The sequence below is a fragment of the Quercus robur genome, chromosome 4, assembly GCF_932294415.1.
Source record: "Quercus robur chromosome 4, dhQueRobu3.1, whole genome shotgun sequence".
Classification (NCBI taxonomy): Eukaryota; Viridiplantae; Streptophyta; class Magnoliopsida; order Fagales; family Fagaceae; genus Quercus; species Quercus robur.
In genome coordinates, this window is record NC_065537.1 from 73,486,736 (window position 1) to 73,508,883 (window position 22,148).

At 33.3% G+C, this 22,148-nt stretch overlaps 1 protein-coding gene and 1 pseudogene across 1 annotated transcript; both read left to right on the top strand.

Annotated features, from left to right (window-relative positions):
• The first annotated feature begins 6,018 nt into the window (after positions 1 to 6,018).
• LOC126722555 (GDSL esterase/lipase 1-like) lies at positions 6,019 to 11,852 on the top strand (annotated as a pseudogene).
• Positions 11,853 to 13,480: 1,628 nt separating this feature from the next.
• Positions 13,481 to 15,405, top strand: LOC126723648 (GDSL esterase/lipase 1-like). Its single transcript, XM_050427250.1, has 5 exons — positions 13,481 to 13,858; positions 13,937 to 14,058; positions 14,344 to 14,574; positions 14,681 to 14,936; positions 15,053 to 15,405. The coding sequence occupies exons 1-5, from the start codon at positions 13,597 to 13,599 to the stop codon at positions 15,286 to 15,288; spliced, it is 1,107 nt and encodes a 368-aa protein (XP_050283207.1). The 5' UTR covers positions 13,481 to 13,596; the 3' UTR covers positions 15,289 to 15,405.
• Positions 15,406 to 22,148: the final 6,743 nt, after the last annotated feature.

Below are 22,148 nucleotides of genomic sequence, written 5' to 3' on the forward strand. Positions count from 1 at the left end.
ACCAATAAAACAAACTAGTTTCACAGTAAAAACCTAGAGGTAAACCTTCCCGAAAAGCAATCCACTATAATAAAGAGAAGTTTCAGATCTAGTACAAAACTTTTGTTCCTAGACTCTACAATCCTTGTAGATGAACTTACAGTAGAAACCTTCTATCGCTTCAGAACCTCTGAACTCTTCAATATATGAACGCTACCCTTTTGCTCGGATCTCAGTACGTGACTAACTAAAGATGCACGATTCCCAATATGTGACTAACTCACCATCTTGAAGAAGATGTTGTTGGCTGCAAAGTTCTTCACTTCATCAACAATGAAGATCAAGAAACACTTGATTACAAAACCCTAAGGCGCAAAGACGCAATAGCTTTTTTCAGAGAGAATAAGGCACTCGGTCACTTTTTGCATGTGTTCTCCATGTATTCTCCTATGTAATGACCTTTAAAATAAGCCTTATATATGTCTAGGGTTGTGAGAAAAAAAAATCCTACACAAATACATAAGCATGAGCCGAAAATCAAATCTAGAAATTCTGATTTCGTAGATCTCAATAGATACTGTATCTGTCAAGTAGCTGTTGAGACCTCGATAGATATTATCTGTCGAGCTATCTGTCGAGCTTTAATGAACAACATTTCTTCACTTGTTTCTTGGACAGATTTGTATGGCTTCAATACTAGACTTGAACTCTTATTCCTTGAAGTATTAAACACATCATAGATTTACCCAATTATAAGTAAAGTGCGTTTTATCAAAGAATCAGCCAATTCTAAATGACATATGTTCATAACATGTTCCACATATGTCCTAACAATTGTAAATCTTAATTTGATATAGTGGATTCTTCTCTTGGGATCGTTTCTCCTAGGTTTTTTACCTTGAAACTAGTTTGTTTCATTGGTTTTCCTAGATCATCACATCTTGTGTTATTTAGTTTTTCATTGTGCATGCTATGTGTGATGAATGTTTAACCTAGATTTGAATAATTAACCTAAAAAACTACTTGGCTAATAAATTAGGTCAAATACTGTGTTTTCTAGGGGTCTAAAAACTTACATAAACCTTCTCCATCTTAAAATTATTTTTGGTGAACAATTGTTAATAAATGCCTTTATGTAGTCATTAAAATCTTTGTATAGGGATATTGATGTTTCCAAATTTTTCTGGTCTATCACTTTTGTGGTGTTTCTGGTTACATTCATCCAAATTATCATACATTGAAAGTTAAGCATTCTGTGTTTCAGTCTAGGATATGTGATAATATATCTCCTGCCAGAAGTCCAGAAAAATTATTTCATATGCTTTTGAAAATTTTAAGTATGTTGGCTTGTCAAAAGAAATTGCAGGATTTCTGTCTCTCTTAAAAGAATTTTGTAATCCCTCAAATAAACTGGTTTTCATGGTTCTTCACCCACAAAGCCAAAGACATTTGCTGTATGGATGAGAAAAGATTTTCTAAAATGAGTGTTGTTTACTTGTCCTAAATTTAATTATTTCAATTATTCGTGAACATGTTTTCTTTCAGTTTTTGGTGTTTTATTATCTTAGGTTGTTTTGATTATTCAAAAATCCAGAAACATTGAAAATTTTCAAAAGGACAAGAAAAGAAAAAATTTATTTTGTGTCTTGTTTTATTTTTCTTGAGGTGTATTACATGATTTCTAATGTCTCTCTCTTGACTTAGAGTTGCTTGACATTGTGGAGAAACTTGAAAAGTATGTGTTGCATAACTGAGTGCATGACTATTTTGAGATAAATACATATTGTGGGGTCAATTGTATAAAAGTTATGTATGCATTAAGTTTTCTGTTTAAGCACTTGCATACTTGTTACTCATTTGAAGACTCTCTTGTAGGTTAATTTTTATGAAATGAATATTTATTGAGGACCTTGAGTTTTTAAGTTAAGCACTGATATGTATTTTTTTTTTTTTTAAATTCAGTATTTTTCACACATGTTGAAAAGATAGTGGAAAAAGATATCTTTAATTTTGTATGAGTATGCACTAGTTTGTACATGTATTAATGGGTTAATTAAGAAATTTGATATTTCTTGTTTGTGTACCCTCTATAGCTTAGTTGAGCACTGTCTATGCACTTATTAACGTAGCCAGTCATGCATTACATGTTATCACGCATTACTTTTGTATTTTGTTCATTTAGCATAATGTGTACTTTTTGTTTTTGATCATCATATAAAACATAAAATTTATTTATTTATTTTTGTATTGCACACCATTTAGTGTATGATTAAGGTTGGCCAATGAAACTTTACATTCATGACTATGTACCATATTTAGCTTTGATATGCACTTCACTAATTTGTGTTATATTATGCTTAATTTTGTGATTTTTTTTTTTAGTTTTTGATCAAAGGATCTTGATTTTGATGTCACATATTTTGAATTCAAGAGAAATCTCATGAAAAAAACCTTGAATAAAGGTGATGCAATTTTTTTTTTTTTTTTTTTAAAGTGTACACTAGTGGGCTCGAAATAAAAGAAAAGAAAAATATATGTGCCGTTGCTTATGACTATGCATTAAGCTTTTAAGCATTAAACTAATCATGAAAGCATTAGTTAGTAGATTGTAACTCTGCATTAGGAGATGTAGGAGATATCAGATGTATCTTTTTAGGTGATAGTCACTTTCAAACCAATGTGATTGATAATATAGAAAATTTGTTTGAATTCTATCTACATATCACCTATTTTGTATTTTGTACATATATTAATTACACACTACACACAAATCTTTGCTAAATCAAGTACATGAGACTGTGTGTGTTGTATAATCTGGCCATCTTTAATTGCATATAGTCTGCTGTGTAAATGCAATTTTTTTTTTTTTTAAATTTTAGTTGGGAGATTTGAAGAATTTTATTTTTTATTTTTTATTTTTTATCCTTTTATGATTTTAAGCTTCAAGTCTATGTTTTTAACTTCTTGAGTGGTTTTGATATTTGCATCTGAGTTGCATCATGTTTTTAAAACTTTTCTGAATTATGTTCATATGCATTGAGTCTTAAAAACTACTTTTTAAGTTGTTTTTCTGCAAAAAAAATTCTAGATTTTTAAAGTTTTGAAGTTTTTCATTGCTTCAGCCGGTCGAAGTTTTCCCTTGACCAATCTAAACTATGAACTTTTGTGCATAAACCTTCAGCCTCCCTTGATTGCTACTGCCTAGTTTTCAATTGATCGAAAATTTTCAAATTTTGTTTTCAATTCCTCTCGATTGATTGAAGTTTAAAAATGTCTCTTTTTATTCTCCTAACTAATCAATCTTTTCATGCATCATTGTGGTTAAATTCACATGCACTACTCATATAGTTTAGGACATGCATTGCATTGTTTCCTTTATATTTTTGCATTCACACACAACACGCGTACACTTTGCAAAATTGGGTACTCAACTTGATCTAAAAAAATGATTAATTAATTTTTTAGTTTCGCACATTTTAATATATGCTATTTTTCTTGATGTGTGAACTATTAAAAATGTTTTTGAGAGTTATGGTGGATAACAAATGTGCAAATATTTTCTTTACTCCTGAGGTTGATTTGAGTTCAAAACACCGTGACACTAGAAAACACATTACATGCTAAACTTTTATATCATTGAGATCTTATATTGTATAGTCTAAACTGATTGTGCTTGGAAGTGTTTGCATGCATCTGTTTATGGGTCACATAGTGTCAAGTTTGCATATATTGAAAGAGAGAATATTTGTATTCATGTGAATCCTCAATTTTTTCTTTTAAAAAAAAAAAAAAATTGTTTTGTGTTTCTTTATTTTTTCCTCACCTCCTAATTAAGTTTTCCTGAAAATTGTTTTTCCCACAAACTTGTTTTGTTTTGCCTATATTTTTGTAGGGGGAGAAAGCTGTTTTAAAAACCTATGCTGTTCATAGGGGGAATTGTTGCTTTTCATAGGAGAATTTGTCTCTATTTTCTATGGAGCTTATTTTTTTGTGTTTACTTGATTCTCTATTATCTCTTGACATCTATTGTGTGTGTTGTTTGTATACATTCTGATTAGATTGTCTTTGTCAATATGTGACAAAAAGGGGAGAAATAGATGAATTTTGGGAATTATGTTTTAAAGGTTTTTAAACTGTTTTTATTTAGGGGAGATGAAATTGTTTTTGAAAGGGGGAGAAAATAAAAGTTTTTATTTTTATTTTTTATGTATGTTGTTATTGCATATATGTTATTTGTTGTCTATCTGTTTTTATTTCCACACTTGCATTGATGTGCTCTTTTGAGTGTTTCAAGAAGACAAGTACATTTGAATCAAGATCTTCTGCCTCCTCTTGCAACTTCTAAGTTAGAAGTCTTAGATTAAGATTTGTGATGAATTTGGACATTTTATTGTAATTGGGTTGTTGTATTTGAGCATTTCATTGTGTATGTAAGTTTTATCACGGATTGCCAAAAGGGGAGATTGCTAGGTTCTAAAAGTTTAGAATAATTGGCAAACCATGAGCACAAACTTGTCTAGATATAGATCTTAGATTCTATAGAGTATATTAGACAATGCTCAAGGTATTGCAAGTCAGAATAAAAGAACAAGTTGCAGGTTCAGGAATTCAAAACATGCCAAGCTCAACCGATTGAGAAGATAGTTTGACCAATCGAAAGACGAATCTGAATAATTCAATTTCATCCCAATAGCCTAGTAAGTGATTAGGGTTTTAGATCTAATTTATAGTATTTAAAGGAAATCCTAAGACACGTACTGTAGAGACTAGGGAGCTTCTCTTTTGAGATCTAAAAGGTTATGTCCCTTTTCCTTTCAAAGTCACTATAAAAAATCAATCTATGTATTATTAGAACCTGTAGATCTGAAGTTGCTACATACCGATCATAAAAGGTGTTAGATCTAAACCTTCAAGGGTGGTCTTGGAGTCATAGACTGGTGGTCTATGTGGGAGATCTAAAGCATGAACTCAAGGTTCATGTGAGAGCAAATCTACCTCAAAGAAGTGTGAGGGGTTCAGAGCTCCGTTTGATAACTGTAGTTAGATTTACTGTAAATTGGTATTCTTGACTGTAAATCCCAATTTGAGATAGTGGATTGTTCTCTTGGGATCGTTCCCCCTAGGTTATTTTAAATTGAAATTAGTATTTTTCATTGGTTTTCCTAGGTCATCACATCTTGTGTTATTTAGTTTTCCGATGTGCGTGTTATGTGTGATGAATGTTTAACCTAGATCTGAATAATTAACCAAAATAACTACTTGGCTAATAAATTAAGTTAAACACTATGTTTTCCAGGAGTCCAAAAACTTACATAAACCTTCTCCATCTTGAAATTATTTTTGGTGAAAAATTGGTAATAAATGCCTTTACGTAGTCACTAAACTTTTTGCCTTATTTCAAAGAAGCCATCACCTCCTAGCAATTTTTTTTTTTTTTTTTTTTTTGGTGCTTTGAGATGGAATTTTACTTTAGCATAATCTAAGTGTATATGTGTGTGAAACTCGCTCCTAAAAGCTGGAACTCCAGCCCTTGACCCTCCCCTAATCCATAAGAACTTGTACCTATAAAGTGACCATCATGCCAAGGGTGCACGATGGTACCTCCTAGCATTTTGATTATGTCGCCATGCCATGCTAGTCAAAATTTAGTGCATAAATTATTGATTATGTCACTATGCTATAAATTATCTTATCAAACGATCGGCATGCTATTCAAAATTTAGTGTATAAATTATCTTTATCAAATGGTCTCCATAGCAGCCATAAAATATTGATTATGTTACAATGCCATACTAGTCAGAATTAAGTGCATGTAACGGGATTGTTTGTTTATGTTTGCCTTTAAACACTATTTATTCAAATCTTTATCCCCTCAAAAAAAATTTAAATATTTTACGTATTTGATCTGCAAATCCAGCATATCATGAAAGTCAACGGAAGCAGTTTTGTCACCTAATGAACAAATTCAGCACCCTATATATATATAAATGAAAATTGCACAAATGAGAAGTTAATAGAAAGTAAAGAAGATTTGAGACGATGAGTTTAAGGTTCTATTTCTGTTTCTTGGTTTTGTATGCAAGCATTAGTTTCCCAACCAAATGTTTTGGTAACATCTGCTTGCCAAAGGATCATGTTGCCTTCTTCATCTTCAAGGATTCAATAGTAGATGTTGGAAACAATAACTATATCACAACTAATCTCCAGGCAAATTTTTTTACTTATGGGGAAACCTTCTTCAAGTTCCCCACTGGGAGAGCTTCCAATGGCCGCCTCATTCCAGATTTCATTGGTAAGATATAGTTACTTATGTGTTCTTTTCTCTTCGGCCTGAACTGTTGCTTAATTTGACTATTGAAGTATTGGTGCAGCTGAGAGAGCAAACTTGCCTCTAATTCCACCATATCTATATCCGGGTTCTAATCGGTACATTGATGGGGCTAATTTTGCATCAATAGGAGCTGGTGTTCTCACTGTAACTCGTCGAGGATTGGTACATATTCTATCTGATTATGTAGGCTAATTAAAAATGAATGTTATTAATTAGTATTTTCAAAAATGGAGTTCAATTAGGCTCAAAGTTTTGTTTAGTCTGATCGAGCCTCTATAACAACTATCCTGTTGATTAGAATCAATGGAATTGATTTAGGGGTTGCTGTGAAATTATTCAATGCATCCACTGTAGTTTACTTTCCACTCATTAAAGGAAGGAGAATACCACATATAGGTTGCACACATGAAACCTACATTTATGTGAAAGGGAAGTGCAATATGTACAACAAGTGTATTAAATAACTATAGAAATTATTCAATGCATCCACTATAGTTTACTTTCCTCTCATATAAGGGAAGGAGAATCCCACATGTAGGTCCCACACATTAAACCTACGTTTATGTGAAAGGGAGGTGTAGTAAGTACAACAAGTGTACTAAATAATTTCTCGAGGTTGGCATGGTTTCTTTTGTTAGTATTTTTTATTAGAGTTGTTCAAGCCCCAATTTGACCCAACAAATTGTACTGGAACCGCTCCGATTGAACCTAGCAACAGAACTACTACTAGTGAATGGAGTGGCCGTCAAAGAAGTATCTAGGTTTTTGACTTTGGCCTGTATGGTTGTTGGTTCCTCCTCCTAAATTCCGACTCTCTCTCTTCAATGCCTATAGTGAGTTTTCCTCCTTACAACCACCATAGGTCTCCTCTTTGCCTAGATTTTGCTCAACCTAGATTTCTCATTCTCCCTCTCGCCTTTTCATCATTGGGTTTTTAGATCTATTGAGTTTTAGTCATTTGGGTTGGTAGATTGTGGTGGCCTTTTTTGTATTTTGGGTTGGACTGCTTCCTACCGCACTGTGGCCCAATAATTCTGGGGTAGGAGAGGCGGGACTGGCTTGATTGAAACCCACCTTAAGCCAGCTTGTGCGCAAGCTAGGATCCCTTCACCAAGATCTTGATCACTCGCTTACAGCAGAGGACACTGTTACAAAAAATGTTATGGTAGGAGGCACATAATATGATAAGGAAATGTCTACTGCCAGTAAAATATCACACTTAAACCATTTTCTTAACAAAACAAAACAAAACAAAACAAAACAAAACAAAAAAAAAAAAAAAAAAAAAAAAAACCGACTATGTGAATATGACGGAAGTACGGTTAATGCACAATTAATTACAACTAAGGAAGGAAAGGGGGGATTAATCTGCCATATTTAGTTCCTCAACAGATTAAGTCCAAGAAGGGAACCAGTCTTTAATGTGAGCAATCTCACAAGAAAATCCTGCCATAGAAATTGCTTACTTTGAAGAAATGGACCTAAATGGGTTAATCCCTAATCTTCTAACTTGCTAGAGAGTAGGCTATTAAGAGGGAGAGAAGGGAATAGCCTATTGGTGCATGCCTTATCACACTTGTTTTCTCACTTTTCTCTTTTTACCCTCTCTATTTTTCTGATATTTTTCTTCTTGCTATTTCCTCACTTGTCTCCTTTACTTCCTCCTTTTTCTTCCTCCTTCCTCCTCCCCTTTGCTATGCACAGCCAATGCGTTTTTTATACTACCTGCTGTGATGGGTTTTACTATCTTACCCCTTAACTACTTTTGGCCTGGTGTAGGTTTTCTTCCCGGGCCACCCACTGGTTTGCTGGCTGCTCAGCCAACACCACTATCCTATGTTCGCTGCACCACGTCCCATTCCCAAAAAAAAGGAGTTTTAGTTTTATTTTCTTGCCTTCTGTGGCGTTCCTCTCCGGATAAGGATTGGGCATTCTCTCTTACTAATTCCTATGGCATGCATCTAGTGATTCCAGCTCATCTTTCCCCCTTTTGGGTGGTATGTCATCCCAGCAGGACATTTCCCCCAAAAGAGCTTTGAGCAGGAATTCCATAATAGACTTTCCCCTTCTCCCCATCGCCAAACCATACCCTCTCTTACCTTTGACCCATGGCCCACCACGGCTGTAGTGGCTGGGTACTAATGGGTGGTGCCTGAGCCTTGTGTGTGCTCCACTCCCATGTGAGTCAAGGGCTTGTTTGCTTTTCATGCGTTTGTTGTGGCCTGTGGATTGATCTAATCCTTTTGCTCATCCTGCTACTTATTTTTTAACCCTTTGTAGCGTAAAGGAGTCACTGGGTCTTCGTTCTCTGTATCTTGTTTCTTTCCTGGGCTAGGCTTTGCTTGGGTATAGGTTCTTCCTTCTTCAATCCGGCCCCTGCCTTCTTTCCGAGTCAACTGACACTTTTGCCTTACCGCTCCATTGCTTTTGCCATGTTATCATTTAACTCGTGCTTGCTTGGCCTCCTTTAGGCCTGCCATATACTTTTCCTTTACTCAATTCACATAGCCCAGTACTTCTACTGGGCTTATTTTCATTCTATCTTGGGCATCCTCAGCCCGCATCACTTCTTTGGACATCCTTGACCCATTCCACTACTACATTCCCATAGGTTTTTTGCCAAATCTTTTAGGTTTCCTCGGCCTGGTTACCATACCATTTACCAATTCCTTTCTTTGGCTTCTTCGGCCCATTTCCTAGCTTGCTTTCCATTTCTTATGATTCCCTTGGGCTTTCTATTCCTTCTCTAGGCTTCCTTGGACCCGTTTGCTTTCTTTGTGTCCCTTTTACTACTTTATAGGCCTATGGACCATTATTCTTGCCATTTGGGCTTAATGGTTTTTTCTTACCTTGCTAACCCTTCTTCCTTCACCATTTTTATATCGTTGGGTTTCATCCTGTTATTGGGCCTTTTTGCCAAAGTGGGCATCAACATAGATCTATTGAGTTTTGGTTGTTGGGTTCTTAGATTTGTTTATTTTTCTTGATGATCAGGGTAGTTGACAGCCATGCCAACCTAAACCACCACCAACACAACCAAAATTCTGATTAAACGATATTGTTAGGACACATGTGATTTAATGTTAGTAACATATGTCAAATTAAAATTGACTAATCCTTTGACAAAACGCACTTTACTTGTAATTGGGTAGGTCTAGGATGTATTTAATGCTTCAGGGAATAAGGTTTCAAGAATAAGTGTTAAAGTCATGCAAGTTTGTCTAAGAAACAAGTGAAGAAGTTTTGGATTTTAAAGCTCGACAGTTAGTATCTATCGAGGTTTAAAAAGCTACTGAAGTCCGATGCTCGACAGATATGCTATCTATCGAGGTTTATGAAAAACAGACTTTTAGCTCTAATTTTCATCCAATTCGTGTGTATATGTTTGGGTTTTCTTTTCTCACAATTCTAAACATATATAAGGATTATTTTAAGGGCCGTCAAAGGTTGCGCGAGTGTGAAGCAAAGTTGTGTTTATGTAAATTGTGACCGGAGACAGAATTTGCCCTAGTTCATCTTTTTCTTGAAGAAGCTACTGTGTTTGCACACCGTAGAGTTTTGTAACCAAGGAGTTTCGTGATCTTTATTGTGTGATGAACTGAAGAACTTTGCAAGCAACATCTTTCTCAAGTTGGTGAGTAAGCTGTGCACTGGGATCTGTACATCAAATTGGTTAGTCACGTACTGGAAGCCGTGCATTGAAAAGGAGAGATTGTCATTACAGAACAAGTCCAATTGGGTATTGAGATAAGGGTTCAACTATAGGTTGGTATAAGGTACTGAGATTTCTTTACTTGTAACTGCTTGTTGTGATAATAGTGAATTCTCGGGAGTGGTGACCTTAAAATCACCCGGTGGGGTTTTTGCCGTGTAGGTTTTTCCCATTTGTAAACAAATCACCGTGTCAATTTAATTTCCGTTGCATTTAGTTAATTGGTGATTTTTTTGTGCTACCACACGTGTTGTATGCTAATTGAATTAATTAATTAACTTTACTAATTAATTTGTTAATTCATCACAAGGGATCAATATATTCTTGGCCTATCAGATATGGTGGCGGTTTGTCTTCTAGGGTTCTTGATGAGGTCACATGGCTCAAAAACCTCCCCCCACATTAACTCTGCTGAATCATATTTAGCACTATTTTTTATAGGGAAAAACTTGGCACAGTTACTCCAAAATAAATAAATAAACTTAGGAACAATTTCTTAAATGCAGTACATTATATTTCTCAACTAAATTCAAATACATGATTGCACTAGCTAAAGTATAAACAAAAAATTCTTTTTTTTTTTTAAGCACGATTATATTCTATACAACAATATGTTTGAATTATTAAATTTAGTTAAAGAACCTAGCCTGCTTGAATTATTAAATATGTTTAATAGACTACCCAAGGTTAAATCAATTCATTGGCCTAGAAGGCATTTGTTAAATAAAAGCTCTCTCTATTATCTATTTATCATATTTTGACATATTGATTATGTTCTTATGACACTTGTATATTTCTAATATTTTCTTACTTGCCTTTTGTTCCTTCCCCCTCATTATCAGGTGATAGACCTGAACATTCAACTCAATTATTTCAAGAACATGGAGATTCTGTTAAAGCATAAACTAGGTGAAGAAGAAGCCAAGACATTGCTGGTCAAAGCTGTTTACTTAATATGCATTGCAAACAACGATTACTTTGTCCCCTTCACTACAAACTCCAGCGTCCTTAAATCCTATTCTGCAGAAAAATACGTAAATATGGTGATTGGAAACTTGACAACTGCGATCAAAGTAATATCAATTACCGTTTATAGAATATGTAGAACAATTTGTGTAAGATTATTCTTGTTTCCATTTTTAAGTTGGTTATATCTATACTTTGATTTATCGGGAAATATATAAGAAAGGAGGAAGAAAATACGTGTTCCTAGGCTTGCCACCTTTGGGTTGTGTCCCATATATAAAAGCACAAATACCAGGAAACACAGGTGCATGCATGGAGGAGCTTACAACACTAGTAAAACTACACAACAAAGCACTTTCCAAAGTCCTCCCGAAGCTAGAGAGCCAACTCAAAGGATTCAAATATTCACTGGCCGATTTCTATTCATTTTGTACTGAAAGAATAAATAGTCCATCAAAATATGGTATGTCACATTGTCCTTAACTTTCATAGTACATTATGCATTTTATTATTGTTGTACTCAATATTTTAGATTTATCATAGACAATTAGCACCATTGTTTTAATTATGTTTGGAAGGTTTTACGGAAGGGAAGATTTCATGTTGCGGAAGTGGTCCATATAGGGGAATTCCAAGTGGAGAAAGATCCAATGAGTACGAATTATGTGAGAAAGTTAGTGACTTTTTGTTTTTTTTGACTCTGTTCATCCTACCGAAAAGGCCTACCAACAATTTGCAGAGTTAATTTGGAGTGGAACTCCCAATATCACAGGTCCTTACAATCTCAAAGCATTGTTTGAACACTGATGTATTTAGATTAATTAATAGTGCAATAAAAATGTTCGAGCTTATTTATAGACTGAATTTAATAAATTACTATTTTTAATAATTCAAATTGTTTGATTATATACTCTCAACATTTGGAAAGTACATTATTTCAATGTGGATAATTTTTACTTAAACCTTTTTAGTATTTCATTTGTCCCAAAAATAGAAGTTTTATTTCCAATTTTGTTATGAATGCAAGTCTAATATACATGGGTGTGTTTGGATACCACTAATTTTGTTGAAATTGAAAAATTATTGCTAAAAGTGCTATAGATAAAGGTAAAATTTAATAGAAATAATACAGTAAAGCCTATAAATAGTGTCAAAAAGTGCAGTAGGTCCCATGAATAGTAGCAAAAATAAGCTTAATAGTAAAATAATTTTTATTTTCCATTTCAATCCAAATGCACACAATTCATTAAGGAAAATGTTTTTATTGAGACCGATTGGATGCTAGTAAGACCATTTCTCATTTGAAATGAAAATGCAAGCCGTGACAAGAGTATCCCAAATGATGTTGCAAAAAGCACTCCCTGTAAAACCGAATTTCATTAAAATTAAAACTTATAGGTGTTGATTAAAATAATAATTTTAGAAACTTATTGGAACTTTTGGTTATTTAGTTTTTTTTTTTAATTAAATTAATTATATTAAATTTTGTAAAAAAATTTTAAAAATGGCAAGAATTAATTAACACTTCTCCATGACATCGATCGCGGTTTAAATATCTCATCTCTTGTTGTTATCAAAAATATATTTAAAAAAAATGAGAGAGAGATCATCAGTGATTCAGTATTTGCCTAAGAGCCTCAGTCATTTTGACTAGAAGATGGTCAAAAACTGAGAGTAAGAAAAACCTAAAATAATTCAGGGGTCTGGGGTCATTGTTTTGTACCCAACAAATTAAAGATAATCCTTGAAATGAGAGGTGGCTCCACTAGACGATATTTTTTCAAAAGCTTGGCTGTGTATTAGTTTTACGAAAGCCACCAACCAAAGGATGTGAAATTATGCATTGACCACCGTTGGTTCACACATCTTGCTTATCAATTGGGAAAGTCTAAAAAGACAGAAGAAAAAAAGTTTACTAAAAATTGACAGTTTGACTATGGTAAATAGTTAGTGTGATAAATAAAAATATAATATCAATGATTGGTCTAAATAAGAACTAATGAAAACTTATCAACTCAATATATGTGAAAAAAGTTGTCAAATTTGTTGTATACTTTATCAATTCCAAGAAAACACATTTTTCTTTCACTCACACTTTCAGTTGTAGACTTGATCCAGGTAACCATGACTACAACTGGAAAATTATCTTCTACTTTTCTTTTTCTTTTTTTTAATCTTTTTTATAATTAACTATTTACAGTGGGAAGAAGGGGTTTGAACTTTCTTAGAAATATCATGAGGGACTAATTGAGTTACACAGTTGTCAGTGAAAATTATCTTGTTAAATGGTCTCTAGCCATAAATTATTGAATATGTTGCCCTGTCATACTAGTCAAAATTTAGTACATGTGACTGGATGAGGTTGGAATATATAATTTTGTCTGTGCTTGTCTTTATTGATGATGTCGCCATGCAATACTAGTCAAAATTCAGAGCATGTAACTAGATAAGGTAAGAATAATGCATGTTCATGTCTTTAGATAATGTTTATTCAAATCTTTAACGTATGTGATCAGCTCATTCAGCCTATCATGAATGTTCAAATATTCAATAAATTTAGAACCCTATATAAATGACAAGTTTATAGAAAGTATAAACAAGATTTGACATGATGAGTTTAAGGTTCCATTTCTATTTCTTGATCTTGTATGCAAGCATTATTATCCCAACTAAATGTTTTGGTAACATCTGCCTGCCAAAGGATCATTTTGCCTTATTCATTTTCGGGGATTCAATAGTTGATGTTGGAAACAATAACTATATCAATACAACTGCTTATCTCCAGTCAAATTTTTGGCCTTATGGGGAAAGCTTCTTCAAGTACCCCACTGGGAGAGCTTCCAATGGCCGCCTCATTCCAGATTTCATTGGTAAGGTATAGTTATGTGTTGTTTTCTCTTTGATCGGCCTGAACTGTTGCTTAATTGACAATTGAAGCATTAGTGCAGCTGAGCAAGCAAACTTGCCGCTAATTCCACCGTATCTACATCCGGGTTATAATCGGTACACTGATGGGGTTAACTTTGCATCAATAGGAGCTGGTGTTCTTGCTGAAACTCGTCAAGGTTTGGTATGCATTCTATTTGATTATGTAGGGTTAATTAAAAATGAATACTAATTAGGATTTCCATAAATAGAGTACAATTAGGCTCATAGTTTTGCTTAATTAGTTCGATAGAGCTTCTATAACATCTATCCTTTTGATTAAAATCATTGTATCTGATTTAGGGTTGCTGTGAAGTTATTCATTGTATAGAATCTATAGATTATGTTCTTGTGAGATTAATTTGTATATTTCTACTTTGTGCTCATGGTTGAGTACTTCCCTTTTGTTCTCTTCCCCCCTCATTATCAGGTGATTGACCTAAACACTCAACTCGATTATTTCAAGAACATCGAGACACTGTTAAAGCAAAAACTAGGTGAAGAAGAAGCCAAGACGTTGCTGGTCAAAGCTGTTTACTTAATATGCATTGGAAGCAACGATTACATTGTCCCCTTCACCACAAACCCCAGCATCCTTCAATCCTACTCTCTAGAAAAATATGTAAATATGGTGATTGGAAACTTGACAACTGTGATCAAAGTAATAACAATTAGTGTTTTATATATACAATATTTAGAACAAATTTTTGTCTGATTATTCTTGTGTTCATTTTTAATTTGGTTATAACTATACTTTGATTTATCAGGAAATATATAAGAAAGGAGGAAGAAAATATGTGTTCTTAGGCTTGCCACCTTGGGGTTGTATCCCATATATAAAAGCACAAATACCAGGAAACACAGGTGCATGCATGGAGAAACTTACGACACTAGTAAAACTACACAATAGGGCACTTTCTAAAGTCCTTCCGAAGCTAGAGAGCCAGCTCAAAGGATTCAAATATTCAATGGCCGATTTCTACTCTTTTCTTATTGAAAGAATAAATAGCCCATCAAAATATGGTATGTCACGTTGTCCCAACTTTCATTGTATATATATAGTGTTTTATTATTGTTGTACTTTGTATCTTAGTTCTATCAAAGATTATTAGCACGTATGTTTTGATTATTTTGGGAAGGTTTTACGGAAGGGAAGATTGCATGTTGCGGAACGGGTCCGTACAAGGGAATTCCGAGTTGTGGAGGAAGAAAAACAGTCAAAGAGTACGAATTATGTGAGAACATTGGTGACTATGTATTCTTTGACTCTGGTCATCCTACTGAAAAGGCCTACCAGCAATTTGCAGAGTTAATTTGGGGTGGAACTCCTAATATCACGGGTCCTTATAATCTCAAAACATTGTTTGAACGCTGATATATTTAGATTTAATTAATTGTGGAATAAAAATGTACATAATTATTGAGCTTATTTATAGATTGAATTTAATAAATTAATATTTTAATAATTCAAATCGTTTTATTATACTCTCAACATTTAGCACCTCTTAGTCTATATATCCTTGATATCCATATTCAAATCTCTCGGTCATTTTGACTAGCATATAGTTTAAAACTGAGAGGAATAGAAACCTAAAATAATTATCCATTGTTTCGTACCCAACAAATTAAAAATATTCCTTGAAATGAGAGGTGGCTCCACTGGAAGATATTTATCAAAAGGATGTGAATTATGAATGGACCATCGATCATTGGTTCACACGTCTTTCAAGATTGTACCCCATTGCTCACATGCATGTACCTTTTTCTTGCTTATCAATTTCAAGAAGATATGTACTTTTCTTTTTGCTAATAGAAGGAGAAGATTGATTTGAATGTGACCCTCATACTTTCAGTTTTTTTGCTGTAGTTCTAAAATTAAATTATTTTAATAATTGTATAGCTACATCACATCTACTTTATTTTTTGTTTTTTGCTTTCTTGCATTCCTTTTCCATGATAGGACCCTTTGGAAAAAGAGATGTCACTCCCCATGCACATTCATTTATGCTTAGAATTTTCTCCGTAGAAAATGGGAACCAAATTAGACTTAGACTTTATAGGAAGTCGACCTTGAATTTTTGGTATTGTGTGATATAATATATATATTAGTGATACAATAGCCACTTGTTCCAAAGCAATCTGTTAATTAATGATAAATTTATTAATTTTACTATTATTTTAGCACTAATCTCACATGTGATCCAACTGTTAGAATAATGTGGCCCAACATAATATATATATATATATGATGCCTTTATTATTAACAAATAAATATTTAGTCTCTTGTTAAATTATGCAATATTTTTTGATGTAAGATATTGATATATTGATATAGGTTTACTTGATTTAGTAGACTAAAATTATGAATGCATTCATTGTAGTCCTTGACTTGACCATATCCATCATGATGTAGCCTATTCTGATAGATACATTGTTGGACCATGATGGAAGGGATGTGCAAGTTAAAATTGCTCAGACTATGGAAGACAATAAGGGCTATTCTTTTGATGGTTAGTGCATAATAATCTCGGAAGTCCTTCCATAATGAGATTCATGCATGTTAAGTGTTGGTTTTAATAAATCTATCGTGTCAATACCAGTAACTTGAACTCCTATTAAAGGTGTTGTCATTATAGTAGTTCTGGATATGAACGATAGATGAATCCATGTATTAGCATGGAGTTACAAAAGTAATAACACATTAATGAACATCTTCATTAATGAATCTAATTAATAAAGTTGTTTATTAACAAATGCAACATTTCTGTTACATGAAGTGTTATTACGATAGGAAGGATTTTATGGCTGGTCATGTCCTTTCTAAATATTATAAATATTGTCAAGGCCACACTTGCAAGGGGGTGTGAAAGAGAAAATAAAGCTCTTGTTAATCCTGACCAGATGGGGAGAGCATCCTGATTGCTTGTGAGGTCCTTGAATAACATAATCTAGTATGTAAATTTCTCACATCTTATTGTTGATTTTTATTACATATGCACATGATATAATAGTTAATTGATAGATGTCTTATATTTGTTTCTCTTGAATTATTACTTTTCAAGTATAATTCCAACACCAAACTCCTTACTGAGCGAAGTCCAGCACTTGAGATTTTTAATATTTTTAATGTTGGGGGTACAAAATTTAAACATGGTATTATTTGGACTAAGAGTGTGTTTGGATACCGTTTATTACTGCAAATTGAAAACTGAAAACTAAAAATACTGTAGCAAAATAATTTTTAAATGTGTGAATAGTACAATGCGACTTAGTTTTGAAGTTGTTTTTGCTGAAAAAAAGTACTTGCGGATCTCGTGAACAGTGCATGAGACCCACTAAAAAATGTGGAACGCAGTTGAAAAGTGCTTTTCAACACTATCCAAACATACACTAAATAGTATCTCATGCTCATTTTACATATAATCCGTTACACAATATTTATGATATTGCATGCGTTGACGTACACATTTTAAAAGGGTAAAAATGAGATATTTACATTTAAAACAAAAAAAGTGGATATGAAATAATAAGTATGAGAGAATCATTACCCTATCATTCAATACATAAACATCTAGTTAAAATTAATAAAGTATAACTTCTTATTTTTGGCATGTATTTACCTATAATTAAATTGTTTAAGAACTCTACCCTCTTTAGGTGATTTTTTTTTCAATGAAAAATGGGTATTATTTACATCAAGATACTAATAAATCCAGTACATAACTAGCCATATGTAGCTCCCACACATGAAACCTATATTTATGTGAAAGGGAAGTGTAGTACGAACAACAAGTGTATTGAATAAGTTCTCAACATTGTCATGGTTTCTTTTGTTAGTATTTTTTATTAGGACTTTTCAAGCCCCTATTTGACCCAACAAATTGTACCGAAACAACTCGGATCGAACCTAGTAATAGAACTATTACTAGTGAATGGAGTGATTGTCAAAGAAGTATTTACATTTCTAACTTTGACCAATATGGTTAGTGGTTCCTCTCTCTAAATTCTAACTTACTCTGTTCAGTGCATATTGTGAGTTTTCCTCCTTACAACCACCATAAGTCTCATCTTTGCATAGATTTTGTTCAAACTGGATTTATCATTCTCCCCCTCACCTCTTTCATTGTTGGGTTTTTAGATCTATTGAGTTTTGGTCATTTGGGTTGTTAGATCTGTTGAGTCTTGGTTGTTGGGTTATTAGATCTATTGAGTTTTGGTTGTTTGGATTATTAGATATACTGACTTTTGGTTGTTGGGTTCTCAAATTTGTTTATTTTTCCTAATGATTAAAGCAATCGACAACAATACCAACCCAAACTGCCACCAACACAAACAGAATTCCGATCAAGCAACATGGTGGTGGTTTGTCTTTTAAGGTTTTCAATGAGGTCGCATGGCTCAAAAACCTCCCCCCACACCGATTGTGCCAAACCACGTCTAGCACTATTTTTTATAGGAAAAAACTTTGGCACAATTACTCAAAAAAAAAACTAAATGTCATGGACTATGTCAGGTTATCAGTCTCCTTAAGTGCACATGTTCATGTTGCATTTAAAATAACAATAAATTTAGATTATTTAAAAATATTATTTTCAAGGAGCTGGAGCACTGAGTGACTCAGTAGCGTTACTATTAGTGTATAGTCAAATCAAATGTCTTAAACTCTTATTGTTCATTTGATTTTAATGTTTTTCTATTTTCATTGTTTACTTGTTTTCCTTTCATTTTAACTTCTTTTATTTATTAAAAAAAAATTAAATAAATGCACTGTCTTGTGATTCATGTCACTATTTACTCTTATTGGGTACTGGCTAGGTAGTAGGCTGCCAGCTTGCCATGCTTTGTGCTTTATGCACCTAGCACCCAAGGGTGTAGTCTAAATATTCTTTAGCGAAAAAAAAATTAAAACAAGTTGAGTCACAGTACTGGGTTAACCCGCAAAAAAATCGGGTTGGATCACGGGTCAACCTGTTTTAGTTTCAGGTCAAAAAATATGGTTTCGGGTCAAGTATTTTTTTGGTCGGACTAGAATTTTCAGGACCGTTTTGCCATGTCTAGTTTTATGAAGCCACCAAAGGATGTGAAATTATGCATGGATCATCAATCATTTGCCCATCTATTGCTCACATGCATGTACCTTTCTCTTGGTAATCAATTTCAAGAAGACATGTGATTTTCTTTTTGCTGAGCATTCACATTAAAGCTCTCAAAAGATAAAAATGCTATTTTTTAGCATCTCATTCTAAAAAAGCACACTACAACAAATGTGTTATTATTATAACTTTTAGCAATTGAGCTAAAGTGGACTGTTATCTATGACAATCCATTGTAGCTCAAAATCTTATAAAAATAATAATTTTTTAATACTTCAGTTAAAATATCTTCTCTCTCTCTCTCTCTCTCTCTCTCTCTCTCTCTCTCTCTCTCTCTCTCTCTCCAGACTCTTTTCTCTCTTCTTTCTTATTTTTTTTTCTCTCTTTCACTAGTTTCTCTCTCTTTTTTCTTTCTTTCTCATTGGTGGTTGTTTTGTGATTTGCTATTTGGTGATTTGGTGGCTAGGTTTTAGTGATTATTTTGTGTTTGGTGATTTGTGATGGTTGGGTTTTGGTGGTTGTTTGTAATTGGTTGTTTGATGGCTTTGTGATTTGGTGGTTGTTTTGTAGTGGTGGTGGCTAGTGGTGGGTTGATTTTGGGTTGGGGTTTACAATGGTGGCAAGTGGGTGGTTGATGGTGACTGTGGGTTTGCTAGGTTGGGCTTGCTGTGGTTTGGGTTGGTTGGTGGTGACTGTGGGTTTGCTAGTGGTTTGTTTTTGTTTGTGATATTGGTGGATAGGGGTTGGGTGGTGGTGGCTGTGCCTGTGGTTGTGGCTGTGGGCAGTGGTGGCTAGTGGCAGTGATTATGGGTAGTGACAATGGATTTATGGGTGTGGGCAATGGCAATGAATTTGTGGATAGTGGAAGAGTTGAGATTGAGAATAAAAAATAATTAAAATAATAATATTTTAATGAAGTGGTAAAAAATATGAAACCTTTGATGTTAGGTATATTGCAAGGCCGGCCCAAGATTGTTTAAGGCCTAAGGCAAGAATTTTATAGGGGCCTTTTTACATCTAAATATCACTTAAATAATATTTATTTTTTTATTTAATTTTAAATCCATCATTAATTCTTACGTATTAATATGACTAATTCACCCAAAGTGAGCTAATGATAATTACTATATAGGTTTTACAAATTGGCATACCACCAACAAAAGATAAGTTATTCAAATATTCATTTTATTATATCATTTTAGTAACACCAACCATATTCCTGTCACATCAATTTGTAAATTTTTTTTCCTAAATTTGTATTAGCTTTAGCATTTTTCATACACTTAATGGTGACTGTGTTGTATTTTTATTAATTCTTTTTTTTTTCTTTTTTTGTGTGGAGAAAATGCTAAACTTATTACAAATTTCACTACAAAAAGCTTACAAACTAATGTGGCAATAAGGTGGCACTTCAACAAAATAATAAATGAGTATTGCATTATTTTATTGATGACATATCAATTTGTAGGACCTATGTAATAAAACTTGTAATAAACTAGTATAACTCTAATAATTTAGGCCTTCTTAAAATTGGGATAAAATATACACCTAACTCACACTTTTTATTTAATTAAAAAAAAAATAACTTACCGCCCAATATTTGAGGGCCTTTTTATGTCAGGGGGCCTTAGGCCATGACCTAAATGGCCTAGGCCTAGGGCCAGCCCTGGTGTATTATAAAGTGAATTATTAAAATATATAAAGTAGGTTTTGAGATGCTTAGTGCTAAATTTTTTGAAATCCCTAATGTGAACGCTCATGAGAAGGAGAAGATAGATCTGGATTTGACTCTCATACTTTCAGTTTTTTGCCATGGTTCAAAAATTAAGTTATCTTAATCATTGTAGTCACATCACATCTATTTAATTTTCTATTTTTTTTTGTTTTTGTTATTGGCTTATTGCATTCCTTTTCCATGATGGGACCCTGTGGAAAAAGAGACGTCACTCCCCACATTCATTTATGCTTAGAGTTTTCTCTATAGAAAATGGAATTAGGAACCAAATTATTAGACTACACAAATCAAGAAACTTACATGATTGCAAGCTTTTATTCTAGGAGATGTGAGAGTTATATGATATAACTTTTTAGGTGATAGTCTCTCTCAAATTTATGTGATGAATTTTGTAGAAATTGTGAATGATTTCTATTTACATATCACCTCACATGTATCTCAAGTTTTTCCTAGTTGCACACACTACACAAGTTACTCTTTGCTAAACATTGTATATGTTACTGTGTGTGATTTTGGTTTGGCCAACCAAGTTTGAAAACTCCTTGAATTTTATGCAAAATGTGTTTGAAGCTTGAGAATTTAAGGAGAATCGATTGAAAATCTTAATTTTGGGAAAAATGGGTTCAAAACAAGTGTTTTTGAAAAGCATTTCATCTCATACTCATGCATTTTATTCATAAAATTCAATGCTTTGAGAAGTTTCTGCATAAAATTGCTCAGTTTTTCAAAAAATTGTGTTTTCCAGATTTTCGATCGATCGAACTTCTTCTTCGACTGATCGAAAATGTGATTAAAATTTTGGTTTGAACCTGACCTACTCGATCGCTGTTGGATCAATCGAAAGTGATTTTCGATCAATCGGATCTAATTTTTGATCAATCGAAAATCATATAAAGAGTTTTTTAAAACCTTTGTTTCTCACGTGTTCTTCACTATTCAAACTTTTTCAAAAACACTTTCTCTCTCTATTCAATTGGTCTGAGGGTCAAAGCAAGATTTTTATCGTTTTCAACCAAATTTCTTCAAGGGTTTTTGTCTTCATACACCAGTAAGACCTTTATACCCCTCCTTTTTCATTTATTTTCATTCCTCATGCATTTTTTCATGCATTTAAGGGTGATTTTCGAACCTAAGAAAATTTGGGGTTTTTGATATTTTCTTTCAAAATTGATCAATGGGTTTTTCTTATGGGATGTTATTAAATTGTTCCTTGGTTTTTAATTTGATCAATTCGATGAATTGGAAAATTTTAAATTTCTAGGGCTTGAAAGTACCCGATTTGGGGCTTTTGTTCAATTAAGCTTTAATTTATGAAATTGGCTGGTTTAATTGATTGATTTGGTCATTATAAACTGTTATCTATCATGTATAATGATCAATTCGGTCAATTTGTTGGATTTCTGTGAT